The sequence below is a fragment of the Primulina eburnea genome, chromosome 17, assembly GCF_022965805.1.
Source record: "Primulina eburnea isolate SZY01 chromosome 17, ASM2296580v1, whole genome shotgun sequence".
Lineage (NCBI taxonomy): Eukaryota > Viridiplantae > Streptophyta > Magnoliopsida > Lamiales > Gesneriaceae > Primulina > Primulina eburnea.
In genome coordinates, this window is record NC_133117.1 from 17,750,268 (window position 1) to 17,768,212 (window position 17,945).

At 33.2% G+C, this 17,945-nt stretch overlaps 1 protein-coding gene across 1 annotated transcript; it reads left to right on the forward strand.

Annotated features, from left to right (window-relative positions):
- Positions 1-1,476: 1,476 nt before the first annotated feature.
- Positions 1,477-4,922, forward strand: LOC140818104 (uncharacterized). Its single transcript, XM_073177959.1, has 13 exons — positions 1,477-1,932; positions 2,078-2,215; positions 2,361-2,442; positions 2,613-2,689; positions 2,808-2,923; positions 3,003-3,111; positions 3,189-3,305; positions 3,421-3,512; positions 3,609-3,675; positions 3,776-3,857; positions 3,948-4,039; positions 4,182-4,325; positions 4,426-4,922. The coding sequence occupies exons 1-13, from the start codon at positions 1,678-1,680 to the stop codon at positions 4,570-4,572; spliced, it is 1,518 nt and encodes a 505-aa protein (XP_073034060.1). The 5' UTR covers positions 1,477-1,677; the 3' UTR covers positions 4,573-4,922.
- Positions 4,923-17,945: the final 13,023 nt, after the last annotated feature.

Below are 17,945 nucleotides of genomic sequence, written 5' to 3' on the forward strand. Positions count from 1 at the left end.
GTCTACATGCACGATCTTCTGGACTTAGCCGGCTGTGCAAATTGAATAAAATGCGTACGTTTTTAATAAAAATATGCGATCGTTTTTATTCATCAAATCGAATAAAAAGTGTGCAATATATTGAATATTATTAATTTAGATTCCACATTGTTGACAACTATGTATCTTCTTTAAAAAAATCCTCCGATTCTAAGTTTCAAATAAACACTTCCAAAACACATAAAACAATATCAAGACAATTCTCCATAAATAATAATGGATTTTTGTAATTATAAGACACTTCCAAAATACTTTCACATAGACGTTCACATCACACTCCCTTTACATTTCACTCTTTAGATCGGTATTTTTTCTGAGCTTCTTCTATCTTATATCGAAAGAACTTCTCCCTATCTAAGAAAAAATCGACTATATCCTCCTAATAGCAAGATACACTAAATATCCAAGAAAATATTGTAGGTTAAAATTATTTATTTCCTTTGTTTTTTGACTCGAGCATTGGGTGGACCTTATGAGGAGAAACTCCCCTTCAAAGGTGATATATGTATGACCAATTTTCGTTAACATCAATTAACTTCCAAAGAATTCATACTACACCGTTTCAAGTGTTAATTTTGTGAGATATTTCTCCGATTCGACCGGACTCATGAAAAAATAATAATTTTTATGAAAAAAATATTAATTTTCATTGTAAATATAAATTAAGTAGACCCGTCTAGACTGTATCACAAAAATCTACCCTTAACTTTGAGGAATCGATCGAGTGGTATTCTCCAGCAAGCATAAAGTAATTTAAAAGGTTAAGATATAGGTCAATGTATTAATGAAAATTAATATTGGACAACGGCAAGGTCTTGTCTTAATTTAATAAAGAAAATGATGGGTTTTATATTTTATTTTTCTTGATAATGAAAGAGAATTAATTAATTAAATTCCTTGCGATCAAGGTTTACAGTCACAGCTCACCAGCAAATCGGATTTGCTATTTGTCCTGTCTAAAGAATTTACCTTAAATTTGTCCGACCGGAAGTATTTCTTCTGTCTCTCCAATGCCTTGAAACAGATGCAAAAATTCCGAGGGTGTCTGATTGAGATTATATGCTATTGAGAATTTATGTGTTTAAAAAAGAGTAGGTCTCGCAGTATCACGAATCTTTATCTGTGAGTCGGGTCAATCCTACCGACATTCACAATAAAAAATAATACTCTTAGTATAAAAAATAATTTTTTTTTTGCATTGATGACCCAAATAAGATATTCGTCTCACAAAATACGACCCGTGAGACTGTCTCACACAAGTTTTTGCCATAAAAAATGTTTGGTATATTTTTTTTAAAGAGAGAGTTTATAAGATTTGAGCATAAGCATTTGTAAAATTTTATTTTGATATTTTAAAGACCAAAATATCTCCACAAATTCCATTATATCTAGGACTATACTATATAAAAGTAACATGTAACCGAGTGTATCTCATTGCATTTTTGCATTACTCATTTTTTTATAATGAGAAATATTTATTTTATTATTATTATTTTGGAGGGAGGACCAATATTATCGTCCATGTGAGCTCCCAACAACGGCCGGCATCTATCTTAATCTTGTTCTTTCATTTTTCAATATAAATACATCCCATTGCAAGAAGTAAAGAACATAGACTGAGAATACAGAAAGTTCCCCATGGAGGAACCGAGGAAGTTGGAAGAAGGATTCGCGGCCAGAACCGATTTCAAAAATGAGAAGAAGGATGATCATAAACATGTATACGGGGAGAAGAATGATGCAAGAACTTGTGATATCAACAACGAGAATGAGCAGAGAAGCGTTGCAACCTCTGACCTGAAAACCGAGGAAGAGAAGGAAGAGCAGCCATTGATAAAACAAAAGACGAAAAGGATTGCAACTTTAGATGCATTTAGAGGTCTCACTATTGTGGTATGAGTAGCTTCCTAGTGCAACTACATTATCTCCGCCCTCGAATGTCTTCGGTTCTGACTCTTGAAATATATTAATAAGTAGTTCGTCAAAATCTTATCTAAGTTTTTGAAACTTGAACAAGGAATTTATGGTGTTTTTGCAGCTGATGATACTGGTAGATGATGCTGGAGAGGCATATTCCCGCATCGACCATTCGCCTTGGAATGGATGCACATTAGCTGATTTTGTAATGCCCTTTTTCCTCTTCATTGTTGGTGTTGCCATAGCTCTTGCCCTTAAGGTACAATATATATTTTACAATCCCTAGTGTAACGCAGGATTCAAGAATTTATAATATTATTTTTTCTGTTGGGGCCGACTATCGTGCATATCCCCTTATTCAGACAGTACTGCTCTCAAATTGGATCAAACCTTAATTTTTGCAGAGAATTCCAGAGATCAGTTATGCAGTAAGAAAGATAACTTTGAGGACGTTAAAGCTTTTGTTCTGGGGACTTCTGCTACAAGGTATTGATTGAGTTTTATACTTGTCTTTCTTTGAGCATATTCCCTCTTGCGAGCACAAAACATGCCTCACATTCGGTAACAAGTGTTTAATATGAGGTTGAATACAGTTCGGGTCATAATTCAAGAAATAGAAAAAAGGGCATGTATAATTGTCATTTTGTGACCTGCAGGAGGATACTCTCATGCACCAAATGATCTTGTTTATGGTGTCGACATGAAACACATTCGATGGTGTGGCATTCTTCAGGTTCGAGTTTTCAATCGTTTGTCATATACTCGAGTATTAATTGTACAAAACGGCTATGGAAAACTAAAGGAAATAAAAAAACTCCAGCCTTATGTGTTGTGTGTACAAATGTGAACAGAGAATAGCTTTGGTCTACTTCATTGTGGCTTTAATAGAGACCTTCACCACCAAGGTCAGACCAACGAGCCAAAGCCTCAACCATTTCTCGATTTTCACCGCATACAAATGGCAATGGTAAGCTACGTTTAGAATGCATCATATCTTGTTCTATACCACAAATGAAACAACAGATGGACATTTGTTTCGGTTTTAGGATTGGAGGGTTCACTGCATTTGTTATCTACATGGTGACATTATTCTCTCTGTATGTTCCTGACTGGAGTTTCTCAGCGCAAAATGGTGACAAAATCGAGAGATACACTGTAAAAAACCCACACCTTTTTGTTTACTACATATTTATATATCAGTATGAATCATAGAAGTTTCGACATTTTTTTAGGTAAAATGCGGGATGAGAGGACATTTGGGACCGGCCTGCAATGCAGTTGGATATGTTGATAGACAAGTTTGGGGTGTTAATCATCTGTACTCTCAACCTGTTTGGGCACGTTTAAGGGTCAGTTCTTAAAACTAGAAAACAAATTTGGGTTCATTATTTTCCAAGAATGTCAATGATTATGTTGTATTTCAAGAGTTCGGTTTTCATGGATATGTAATGAGAAAATATGCAGGCTTGTACACTAAGTTCTCCAAGTTCTGGTCCGTTCCGCAAAGATGCTCCCACTTGGTGCCTCGCTCCATTCGAGCCTGAAGGCCTTTTAAGGTTGCAATCCATCATGATCATGGAGCTGGTTCATCTTATTAGTTATTAAGTCCTCGATTTCGAGAAATTTTTTATTTGTTTTACGTTTTCTTGCAGCTCGATTTCAGCAATCATGTCCGGTACTATTGGCATTCACTATGGACATGTCTTGATTCATTTCAAGGTAATTTCTCTGGCAATTCTACCATTAATTCATACTACACATCAAAAATGATTTGAGATCGATCTCGTATTATGTAAAAATAGATGGATTCACTATGCAGGGGCATGCTGAGAGACTGAAGCAATGGATTTCAATGGGGGTTGTTTTACTAGCATTAGCCTGTATTCTTCATTTCACAGATGGTAAAAAAGTAGCAAATTCCGAAATTATCTGCCAACTCGATGATCAAATTCAAGAATTGAAGAGAAGTTTTTTCCTGTTTTTGCTTGCAGCTATTCCTATCAACAAGCAGCTCTATAGTTTCAGCTACGTTTGTTTCACCGCTGGTGCAGCTGGAATTGTTTTCTCTGCCTTCTACATACTGGTAAATTGACTTTTCTCCTAAAAATATCATTAGTCCTTAACTTCTTTTGTTTTTTTGATGAGTAAATTGAAGTCGGATTGCCATTCCTAATCCGCTCATTTCGAATGGAATGAATCCAAACCCATGTTGAATATTTAAACAGATTGACGTTTGGGGATTTAGAACGCCGTTCTTGTTCTTGGAATGGATCGGTATGAATGCAATGCTGGTTTACGTGATGGCGGCTCAAGGAATTTTTGCAGCATTTATAAATGGATGGTATTTCAAGAATCCAGATAACAATTTGGTAAGTTTGTCTGCATAATATATAATTATAAAACAAGAAGTTTTGATATTTTATATTGTTACAAGCTATAAATAGCAAATTATATGTTGGCTTTTGTCAGGTGAATTGGATTCAGAAGCATGTTTTCATTGATGTGTGGAAAAGTGAGAGACTGGGGAAACTTTTGTATGTAATATTTGCTGAGATTACCTTCTGGGCTGTGGTGTCTGGGATACTGCATAAATTGGGAATATACTGGAAATTGTAAGACATATTAATTGTTTTTAGACCTCTTGAAAACTTATGTATATTGAAAATTCCTACCAATCTCGAAAATTTAGTTCGTGCATCCCAAAAAATCAATAAGAAACTACCTAACTTGTGTGTTTCGAGCTCGATTTTTAAAATCATCTTGGTTAATAGGGAGTAAGTTTTATAGGGGTAAAAACGTAGTTATAGAAATTTCACTTTACTTTTAAGAAGTTTGATTTGATTTGTGAGGTGTCATAGCAGGAATTTGAGGTTCATTGTTAGCATCACGTTTGTTGTTGTATCCTTTATTGTATATGTTATACCAAAGTTGTGTGGGAATCCTATTTTTGTCCACTACTTGTAAAAGTTTTATGCGATATGAGTGCAACATTAAGATGATTTTGTGTTGATAATGATAAAATTTGTATGGTTACATACAAAATAGGCCTTCTACGAAATAGTTTTACGTGTTGTGAAAAAGTAAAAATTTATGGTAAAAAGTAAAAATCTCAAACTCTCAAAATTTACCAAACTACACATTTTATAATATTTTTCTCTCTACTCAATTGTGAATTTCTTCACCAATGGTGAGGCTATTTATAGAATTTCTTTACAAATAATCCAAAAATAAAATACATTATTACCTACATCATCACACACTAATATTCAATATTTACAACTCTTATTTTCAACATCAATTATTAAATACACATATTTTAGTATTATTTTTCAACACTCGCCCTTGTGATGATAATCATAATGATTGTATTCATTACGTGTTTTTATACTGCCTCGTTAAAAACCTTACTGGGAAAATTGGGATAAAAACCATAGTAAGGGAAAAAGAGTACAGTCACGTAAACTCCCCCTCATGCTGACATGAACAATTCTTCACAAATTTCGTAGATTGCGCATCCCAGTATTATATATGCTTTCTGAATATTGTCGCATGAAGTGCTTTTGTGAAGAGATCTGATGAGTTTTCACTTGATTGAATGTGACAAACATCAATACATTTATTCTTCTCAAGCTCCTTGGTGAATGCAAAGAACTTAGGAGGAATATGTTTAGTTCTGTCGCTTTTTATGTATCCTTCTTTCATTTGACCAACACATGCAGCATTATCTTCATATAGTATCATAGGCTTCTCGTCGAATGATAATCCGCATGAGATTTGGATATGTTGAGTCATTGATTTTAACCACACACATTCACGACTTGCTTCATGTAGTGCAATAATCTCGACATGATTTGATGAAGTTGTTACGAGCGTTTGTTTCTGTGAACGCCAATAAATTGCAGTGCCTCCACGAAATGCATATCTCATTTGGGAACGTGCCTTGTGTGGATCAGATAAGTATCCAGCATTGGCATAACCAATTATACTTGGATTAGCATCTTTTGAATATAAAAGTCCCCAGTCTGTCGTTCCTCGTAGATAACAGAATATATGTTTAATTCCGTTCCAGTGTCTCTTTGTTGGATATTTGCTAAATCTTGCCAACAAATTTACGGCAAAAGATATATCAGGCCTTGTACAATTTGTAAGATACATAAGGGCACCGATAGCACTTAGATATGGTACTTCTGGACCAAGAATATCTTCATCATCTTCACATGGACGGAATGGATCTTTTTCTATGTTTAATGATCTAACAACCATTGGAGTACTTAAAGGATTTGATTTATCCATATGAAAAAGTTTAAGGATCTTTTCTGTATAATTTTTCTGATGAACAAACATTCCACATTCTTTTTGTTCAATTTGTAAACCCAGACAATACTTGGTTTTTCCAAGATCTTTCATTTCAAATTCTTCCTTCAAGTAGGACATAATTTCTTGAATTTCCTTATTTGTTCCAATGATGTTTAAATCATCAACATATACAACAATAATTATGCATCCGGATGTTGTTTTCTTAATGAAAACACAAGGACATATTGAATTATATATATATATATATATATATATATATATATATAAATATATATATATCCCTTTTTCATCAAGTGATCACTTAGTCGATTATACCACATTCGACCGGATTGCTATAACCCATGTAATGATCTTTGTAATTTCACAGAATAACATTCTCTAGGTTTTGAACTTTGTGCTTCAGGGATTTATATATATATATATATATATATATATATATATATATATATATATATATTTATATATATTACTATCAAGTGATCCATATAATTAAGCTGTAACAACATCCATAAGACGATTTTCTAAATTTTCAGATACCGCAAAGCTAATCAAATACCGAAACATAATTGCATCCATCACGGGAGAATACGTTTCTTCATAATCAATTCCAGGCCTTTGAGAAAAACTTTGTGCAACAAGTCGAGCTTTATATCTTACTATTTCATTTTTCTCTTTTCGCTTTCGAATACAAACTCATTTGTATCCAATAGGTTTTACACCTTCAGGTGTAAGGACTATAGGTCCAAAAACATTACGTTTATTTAGCGAATCCAATTCAACCTGGATGGCTTCTTTCCATTTTATCCAATCCTGCCGATTTTTACAGTCACCAAAAGATTTTGGTTCATGATCTTTATTATCATTTATGATGTCGATTGCCACATTATAAGAAAATATATCATCAATTTCTTCTATATCTTTTCGGTTCCATATTTTTCCAGTATTAATATAATTGATAGAGATTTCATGATTCTCGTCAGTTTGTGGTTCTGACAGAACATTTTCATCATCATGTGTTTCTTCAGGAACATCATTCTCTATTTTGTGATCATCATGTGTTTCTTCAGGAACATCATTCTCTATTTTGTGATCATCGTGTTTCTCTATGAATTTTTTTTTTCGAGGATTTTTATCCTTGGAACCGACTGGCCTTCCACGCTTCAGGCATTTAATGACATCATGAGTATCTTCAATTTGTTTCTTCGGAATTTCAATTCGAGCAGGGGCATTTGCAGCATGTATATATGATTTAGTTACCCCTTTTGTGTCTGCAAATGCATCTGGTATTTGATTTGTTATTCTTTGCAAGTGCACAATTTGCTGTACATCTTTTTCACATTGTTTTGTTTTTGGATCCAGATGTAACAATGATGATACATACCATGTAATTTCTTTTTCGATGTGTTTCTGTTCTCCCCCTAACATTCGGAAGATTTTCTCATTAAAATGACAATCAGCAAAACGTGTTGTGAACACGTCGCCTGTCTGAGGTTCAAGATATCGAATGATTGATGGGCTATCATAACCGATATAAATTCCAACCTTTCTTTGAGGTCCCATTTTCTTTCGTTGCGGTGGTGCAATAGGCACATACACCATACATCCAAAAATTCTCAGATGAGAAATGTATGGTTCTTTACCAAATGCAAGCTGCAATGGGGAGTATTTATGATATTCATTAGGTCTGATACGAATTAATGCAGCAGCATGTAAAATTGCATGTCCCCATATAGAAATAGGGAGCTTTGTTTTCATAATCATTGGTCTAACAATCATTTGCAGAAGTTTAATCAATGATTCAGCCAATCCATTATGTGTATGTACATGAGCAACAGGATGCTCAACAATGATTCCCATAGACATACAATAATCATTGAAAGTCTGGGAAGTAAATTCACCAGCATTATCAAGTCTAATTTTCTTGATTGTATAATCGGGAAATTGATTCCTCAATTTTATTATTTGAGCAAGTAATCTTGCAAATGCAACATTTCGAGTTGACCATAAACATACATGTGACCATCTGCTGGAGGCATCAATCAATACCATAAATTATCTGAATGGTCTACATGGTGGATGGATTGGTCCACCAATATCACCCTGAATACGTTCAAGAAATATTGGTGATCCAGTTTGGATTTTGGCTGGTGATGGTCTTATAATAAGTTTTCCAACAGAACATGCTTTACATATTGAAACTTATTATTCTGAAAGATCTTCTGGTCTTTCAGCCGATGACCATGTGTATTTTCTATAATTCTTCGCATCATTGTTGAACCAGGATGTCCTAATCGATCATGCCAATGGGATAATATTGAAGAATTATCAACTACCATGTTTGATTCAATGGGACTTATATGTGTATAATGCAATCCAGTAGGGAGCATTGGTAGTTTTTCAATCACATATTTATTTCCTGATTTATATGTGATAAGACACATATACTTCTCATTCCCTTCATTCATTGTTTGAGTATCATAACCATGAGAATATATATCATTAAAACTCAACAAATTTCTTTTCGTTTGTGGTGAATATAAAGCATCATTGATAAAAAATTTGTACCATTAGGTAACAAAAATTGTGCTTTACCACATCCTTTAATCAAGTCTACAGGACCTGATATTGTATTCACCGTTGTTTTTGTTGGTTTTAGTTCCAAGAAATAACTTTTATCTCAAAGGATAGTGTTCGTTGTCCCACTATCGGGTATGCAAACTTCAGCTTTGCTCATAGCATTTTCCATATTTGAACTTCAAAAAAATATGCAATGAAATAAAATTACTGACAATACATATGTAAATATAACACATATCATAATTGTACAATAAAAAATTATTATATGAATACATGAAAAATAAATTATTGTACATTTATATTCTACCATTATATTGTTAATTTTCAGAGAAATCATTGAGAAAATCTGTAGCATCAATATTGTTCATTTATATCCCACCAACATATTGATCATTTCAAGAGAAATCATTCATAAAATCAGCAGCATCAAAATGAGTTGAATATCTCAAACAGTCACTTCGTTAGTGAAGTTGGTCTCTTTTTCTTTTCCCTTTATCGATTCTTTATAGAGCTTGCAAAGGTGCTCAGGGGCTCGACAAATACGAGACCAATGTCTTGGAGTGCCGCATCTGAAACAAGAACTTTAAACCTTTTCGAGTGATTTTCATTAACACTCATGTTCTCATGATGTCTTTTCTGTGGGTGGTTCGTGACGACTTTTTGAGATGAGTTATAAAAATAACTATCTCTATTGTTTTCAAAATCACGGCCTCGACCACGACCACGACCAATTCAACGTCCACGTCCACGACCACGACCTCGACCTCGACCTCGACTAAAACCTTGTCTTTGATTTTGATTTTGGTTTCCAGATTTAAATTCATTTTTACTTACAGCATTTACTTCTGAAAATGCTGTTGATCCAGTGGGTCGGGACTAATGATTTCTCATTAGCAGCTCGTTGTTTTTTCCACCACAAGAAGGCAGGCGATGAGTTCAGAATATCTCGCAAATCCACGCACTCTATATTGTTGCTGTAAAGTTATATTTGATGCGTGAAATGTGGAAAATGTTTTTTTAAGCATTTCCGATTCCGTAACCTCATATCCACAAAATTTTAGCTGCGAGATTATTCGATACATCACTGAATTATAATCACTGACTTTCTTAAATCTTGGAATCTTAACATATTCCATTCATCACGGGCGGTCGGAAGTATAACTTCACTTATATGTTCAAATCTTTCTTTCAATCCTTTCCACAGAGCCATGAGATCTTTTTCGATGAGATATTCACATTTTAAACCTTCATCGAGATGTCGACGCAAAAATATTATAGCTTTTGCTTTTTCTTGTGATGAATATATACCATTTTCTTTAATGGTCTCGCTTAGACCCAATGATTCAAGATGCATTTCTACATCGAGAGTCTATGGCATATAATTTTTTCCCATGATGTCGAGCGCAACAAATTTGACATGGTGGTACTAAAAAAATTACGATGTATTTTATTAGTTAATGAATATTGCAATACAAAGTAATGGATAAACAACAAATACAAGCATTCGTAAAAATAAAGAAAACACACGAGGAGGATTGTAACACCCCAGATTCGATGACTATCCTCGCTGTATCAAGACGGGTCATTTCCAACGTGCTTATGTCCTCACTCACACGCACCCTGGGAAACTTCCCAGGAGGTCACCCATCCCAAAATTGCTCCAAGTCAAGCACGCTTAACTTTAGAGTTTTTATGTGATGAGCTACCGAAAAGAAGATGCACCTTCGTGATAGGAGTGATACAAATCAAATCTTTTAAGTCTTCTTCAACTGTACAGTACATTACATTGAAAAGTCTCAGAATCACTCTCCTTCCGGTGTAAGAACGGTTCATTCATGTTCCCTCCACCTAGAAGCCTGCCAAGAGCCGCTCATTGTCCGTGCCACCTCATGGCACCGACGATCACGCCCCGCCCTCTTTGGCCCCGGGCCTCACATTCCCACCAGCTTCCGCTTTGTTCGTCCCCAAACCACACCGTACTCGGAGAGGTCGGCTCTGATACCACTTGTAATGCCCCAAATTCGACGACTGTCCTCACTGTATCAAGACAGATCTTTCTAGCGTGCTTATGTCCTCACTCACACGCACCCTGGGAAACTTCCCAGGAGGTCACCCATCCCAAAATTTACTTAGTACGATAAAGAATAATAGTAAGTTCCATCTTATTATTTTGTTGTAACAAATAACTGGACATTGTTATGAAAAAGTAAAAATTTACGGTAAAAAGTAAAAATATCAAACTCTCAAAATTCTCAAATTACACACTTTATAATATTTTTCTCTCAACTCAATTGTGATTTTCTTCACAAATGAGAGATCTATTTATAGAATTTCTATACAAATAATCTAAAAATAAATTCATCATTACATACATCATCACACATTAATTTTCAATATTTTCAACATTCAAATATTCAATACACATATTTTAAATATTACTTTTCAGCACTCTCCCTTGTGATGATGCTCATAATGATTATCTTCATTACTTGTTTTTGTACTGCCTCGTTAAAAATTTTACTAGGAAAAACACATTGGGATAAAAAATGATAGTAAGGAAAAAAGAGTGCAGTCACGTAAACTCCCCCTCATGTTGACACGAAAAATTCTTCACAAATTTCGTAGATTGCACATCTCAATATTATATATATGCTTTCTGAATATTATCGTAGGAAGTGCCTTTGTGAAGAGATCTGATGAGTTTTCACTTGATTGAATGTGACGAACATCAATATATATATTCTTCTCAAGCTCTTTGGTTAATACGAAGAACTTAGGAGGAATATATTTAGTTTTGTCGCGTTTTTTGTATCCTTCTTTCATTTGAGCAACACATGCAACATTATCTTCATATAGTATTTCAGACTTCTCGTCGAATGATCATCCGCATGAGATTTCGATATGTTGGCTCATTGATTTTAACCACACACATTCACGGCTTGCTTCATGTAGTGCAATAATCTCGGCATGATTTGATGAAGTTGTTACGAGTATTTGTTTCTGTGAACGCCAAGAAATTGCAGTGCCTCCACGAGTAAATACATATCCAGTTTGATAACGTGCCTAGTGTAGATCAGATAAGTATCCAGCATCGGCATAACCGATTATACTTGGATTAGCATTTTTTGAATACAAAAGTCCCAAGTCTGTCGTTCCTTGTAGATAACAGAATATATGTTTAATTCAGTTCTAGTGTCTCTTTGTTGGATATGTGCTAAATCTTGCCAATAAATTTACGACAAAAGATATATCAGGCCTTGTACAATTTGTAAGATACATAAGGGCACTGATAGCACTTAGATATGGTACATCTGAACCAAGAATATCTTCATCATCTTCATATGGACGGAATGGATCCTTTTCTATGTTTAATGATCTAACAACTATTGGAGTACTTAAAGGATTTGATTAATCCATATTAAAACGTTTAAGAATCTTTTCTGTATAATTTGTCTGGTGGACAAATATTCCACATTCTTTTTGTTCAATTTGTAAACCTAGACAATACTTGGTTTTTCCCAGATCCTTCATTTCAAATTCTTCTTTCAAGTATGACACAACTTCTTGAATTTCTTTATTCGTTCCAATGATGTTTAAATCATCAACATATACAACAATAATTACGCATCTGGATGTTGTTTTCTTAATGAAAACACAAGGGCATATTGAATTATTTACATATCCCTTTTTCATCAAGTGTTCACTTAGCCGATTATACCACATTCGGCTGGATTGCTTTAACCCATATAACGATTTTTGTAATTTCACAGAATAACATTATCTGGGTTTTGAACTTTGTGCTTCAGGATTTTTAAATCCTTCAGGATTTTCATATATATTACTATCAAGTGATCCATATAAGTAAGCTGTAACAACATCCATAAGACGCATTTCTAAATTTTCAGATACCACCAAGTTAATCAAATACCGAAACGTAATTGCATCCATCACGGGAGAATATGTTTCTTCATAATCAATTCCAGGCCTTTGAGAAAAACTTTGTGCAACAAGTCGAGCTTTATATCTTACTATTTCATTTTTCTCATTTCGCTTTCGAATAAAAACCCATTTGTATCCAACAGGCTTTACACCTTCAGGTGTAAGGACTATAGGTCCAATTACATTACATTTATTTAACGAATCCAATTCAACCTGGATGACATCTTTCCATTTTATCCAATCCTGCCGATTTTTACATCCACCAAAAGATTTTTGTTAATGATCTTCATTATCATTTATGATGTCGATTGCCACATAATACGAAAATATATAATCAATTTTTTCTATATCTTTTCGGTTATAGTATTAATATAATTGATAGAGATTTCACAATTCTCGTCAGTTTCTGGTTCTAACATAACATTTTTATCATCATGTGTTTCTCCAAGAACATTATTCTCTATTTTGTGATCATTATGTGTTTCTTCAGGAACATCATTTTCTATTTTGTGATCGTCGTGTTTCTCTATGAATTTTCGTTTTCGAGGATTTTTATCCTTGGAACCGACTGGCCTTCCATGCTTTAGGCGTTTTATGACATCATGAGTTTTTCAATTTGTTTGTTTGGAATTTCAATTCGAGCATGAGCATTTACAACATGTATATATTATTTATTTACCCTTTTTTCATATGTAAATGTATCTGGTATTTTATTTTCGATTCTTTGCAAGTGCACAATTTCTGTACATCTTTTTTACATTGTTTTGTTCTTGGATCCAGATGTAACAATGATGATACATAACATGTAATTTCCTTTTCAGTATGTTTCTTTTCTCCCCTTAACATTGGGAAGATTTCCTCATTAAAATGACAATCAGCAAAACGTGATGTGAACACGTCGCATCTATGAGGTTCAAGATATCGAATGATTGATGAGCTATCATAACCGATATAAATTCCAATCTTTCTTTGAGGTCCCATTTTCTTTCGTTGAGGTGGTGCAATAGGCACATACACCATACATCCAAAAATTCTCAGATGAGAAATGTCTGGTTCTTTACAAAATGCAAGCTGTAATGGGGAGTATTTATGATATGCACTTGGTCTGATGCAAATTAATGCAACAGCATGTAAAATTGCATGTACTCATATAGAAATAGGTAGATTTGTTTTCTTAATCATTGGTCTAGCAATCAGTTGCAGACGTTTAATCAATGATTCATCCAATCCATTCTGTGTATGCACATGAGCAACATGATGCTCAACAATGATTCCCATAGACATACAATAATCATTGAAAGTCTGGGAAATGAATTCACCAGCATTATCAAGTCTAATTTTCTTGATTGTATAATCGAGAAATTGATTCCTCAATTTTATTATTTGAGCAAGTAATCTTGCAAATGCAACATTTTGAGTTGACAATAAACATACATGTGATCATCTGTTGCATCTATCAATACCATAAAATATCGAAATGGTCCACATGGTGGATGAATTGGTCCACAAATATCACCCTGAATACCTTTAAGAAACATTGGTGATTCAGTTTGGATTTTTGCTAGTGATGGTCTTATAATCAGTTTTCCAAGAGAACATACTTTACATTGAAACTTATTATTTTGAAAGATCTTCTGGTCTTTTAGCGGATGACCATGTGTATTTTCTATAATTCTTCGCATCATTGTTGAACCAGGATGTCCTAATCGATCATGCCAATTGGTTAATATTGAAAAATTATCAACTACCGTGTTTGATTCAATGTGACTTATCTGTGTATAATGCAATCTAGTAGGGAGCATTGGTAGTTTTTCAATCACATATTTCTTTCCTGCTTTATATGTGGTAAGACACATATATTTCTCATTTTCTTCATTCATTGTTTGAGTATCGTACCCATGGGAATATATATCATTAAAACTCAACAAATTTCTTTCCGATTGTGGTGAATACAAAGCATCATTGATAAAAAAATTTGTACCATTAGATAACAAAAATTGTGCTTTATCACAACCTTTAATCAAGTGTACATGACTTGATATTATATTCACCATTGTTTTTGTTGGTTTTATTTCCAAGAAATATATTTTATCTCGGAGGATAGTGTGCGTTGTATCACTATCAGGTATGCAAACTTCAGCTTTGTTCATAGCATTTTCCATATCTGAACTTCAAAACCAATATGCAATGAAATAAAATTACTGACAATGCATTTATAAAAATAAAATACAATACAATAAATATGTAAAAATATAACACACGATAAAATAATATCATACGAGTACATGGAAAAATAAAATATTTTATATATCTATTCCACCAGCAAATTGATCATTGTCCGAGAAATCAATCAAAAAATCTCTAGCATCAAAATGAGTTGAATCACTCAAAGTATTGTATTAAGTAAATTTGGTCTCATTTTCTTTCTCCTTTATTGATTCTTTATAAAGTTTACAAAGGTGCTCATGGGCTTGAAAAATACGGGACCAATGTCTTGGAGTACCAAATCTAAAACAAGAACTTTCAAATCTTTTTGAGTGATTCTCATTAACACTCATATTCTCATGATGTCTTTTCAGTGGATGGTTTGGGACGCTCTTTTGAGATGAGTTATAGAAGTAACTATCTTGATTATTTTCAAAACCACGGCCGCGTCCACGACCACGACCACTTCCACGTCCACGACCACGACGTAGATTTCGTCCTTGACCAAAATCTTGTCTATAACTTTGATTTTGGTTTCATGATTTAAATTCATTTTTGCTTACGACATTTACTTCAGGAAATGCTGTTGAACCACTGGGTCGTGATTTCTCATTAACAGCTCGTTATTTTTTCCGCCACAAGGAGACAGGCGATAAGTTCAGAATATCTCGAAAATCCACGCACTCTATATTGTTGTTGTAGAGTTATATTTGATGCGTGAAAAGTGAAAAATGTTTTTTCAAGCATTTCTAATTCAGTAATCTCGTGCCCACAAAATTTCAATTGCGAGATTATTCTATACATCGCCGAGTTGTAATCACTGACTTTTTTAAAATCTTGGAATCTCAACGTATTTCATTCATCCCTGGCGGTCGGAAGTATAACTTCCATTATATGTTCAAATCTTTCTTTTAATCCATTCCACAAAGCCATGAGACCTTTTTCAATTAGATATTCACATTTTAATCCCTCGTCGAGATGTCGACGCAAAAATATCATGGCTTTTGCCTTTTCTTGTGATGTGGATATGCTATTTTCTTTTATGTTCTCATTTAGACCCAATGACTCAAGATGCATTTCTACAACGAGAGTCCATGACATATCATTTTTACCCGTAATATAAAGAGCAATGAATTCGAGCTTTGCCAAGTTTGACATCGTGGTACTAAAAAAATTACGATGTATTTTATTAGTTAATGAATATTGCAATACAAAGTAATGGATAAACAACAAGTATAAGCATTCGTAAAATTAAAGAAAACACAAGAGGAGGATATTTTCTGATAAATACAAGATTCATGAGTATGATAACCAAAATAATTAAAAATAACCTTGAGAAAGCCTTCTTTTTTCTTCGAAAATTTGATGAAGAATAATTTTTACAGAAGAAGATAAAGTTGGAGTGATTGAATGTGTTTGTGATATAATATTTATAGGGCAAAAACTTGCCGTTTTTTTAACGTTTATGATTGTTGGTGTAAAAAAAATGTATGTATCTGTATAATTTTATGGTAATAATATGATGTATATAATATTAGTCATGTTTAAATAATTATGTATATCATATCACATTATTATAATGAGGTGTCATAAAGTATTTTGTTTAAAAATCTTATAGGATTTTATACTTATCGTATCCCTTACCTAGAGTGTGAGATGTCGTCTTAACATTCTCCCAGGATTTATAACAAATTTTTTGAAAAATTTATTTTTATTATTTCTGATCTTTATTATATAATAACATTATATTATATATTAAATATATACACAATAAATATATAAACAGTAAAATAAATATTATTACTTTTGTTACCTTTTTCTTCTGTTTTGGAGTTTGGAAAAATATTGAGGACTTTTAGAGTTTCGTGCTGATAACGTTTTATGAAAAATTAAAAATTTACAGTAAAAAGTAAAAATATCAATATCTCAAAATTCTCAAACTACACACTTTATAACATTTTTCTCTCAACTCAGTTGTGATTTTTTTCACAAATGAGAGATCTATTTATAGAATTTCTTTACAAATAATCCAAAAATAAATTCATCATTACATACATCATCACACACTAATTTTCAATATTTACAACTCTTATTTTCAACATTCAAATATTCAATACACATATTTTAAATATTAATTTTCAAGAGACATGAGTTTCTATTCTTATTATTCAAAATAAAATATTATTTAGGTACTAGGTACACATTGTCATAAAAGTAGATATTTCATTCTAAAATAATATCCTATCACTTGGTTAAATTTCAAGCCCACTTGACCTTGACAAATTTCAAGCCCACTTGACCAAGTCCATCAAGAAGGATTTGAAAAATCCATTAACATGTGTTGCATAATTCCTTATCGCAATTGAATGGTGTCAGATTTTAGTATTTAAATAAGTATGAATATCGTCTCATAAAGAATTAAAATTTTATTATTTTACTAAGTATTTTAATTAATATAATCTCAACTTTATTTTGAAAATGAAATATTAGATTGGTAACTAAAATAAAGATTGAAAAAGTTAATCAACAATTGAAAAGATTTATCAGGAGAAAAATCATCGAGAGAAAATTCTAGAGGTTTGAATTCACTTGACTATCTACTATGCTTAATTTTTGTCAATATCTATATCACAAATTCTTCTAGTTTATTAGTCAATAATTATCAATATTTTCAACTTCATTTTCCCAAGTGACAAGTAGAAATTTTGTAAGGCCCGAGAATTGAGTTTGATACTTTGTATTGATATATATAAAGTATGAATAAGGAAGGCAACAACAGAAGTGGAGAAATGATGTGCAAAACTAGAATATTTTGAGGAAACATCACCGCAACCGCGGTGCCAGACATCACCGCACCCGCGGTGCATGGAAAGTAAGTTGGCAAGAAATTCCGTAGCATCACCGCACCCGAGGTGCTAGCAGGAGCGCACCCGCGGTGCTCGAATCGAGAA

Coding starts and splice junctions, on each gene's coding strand:
- LOC140818104 (XM_073177959.1), top strand. CDS start 1,678: ATGGAGGAACCGAGGAAGTTGGAAGAAGGATTCGCGGCCAGAACCGAT. Junction 2,216..2,360: donor CCATAGCTCTTGCCCTTAAG/GTACAATATATA, acceptor TAATTTTTGCAG/AGAATTCCAGAGATCAGTTA. Junction 3,858..3,947: donor TATTCTTCATTTCACAGATG/GTAAAAAAGTAG, acceptor TTTTGCTTGCAG/CTATTCCTATCAACAAGCAG.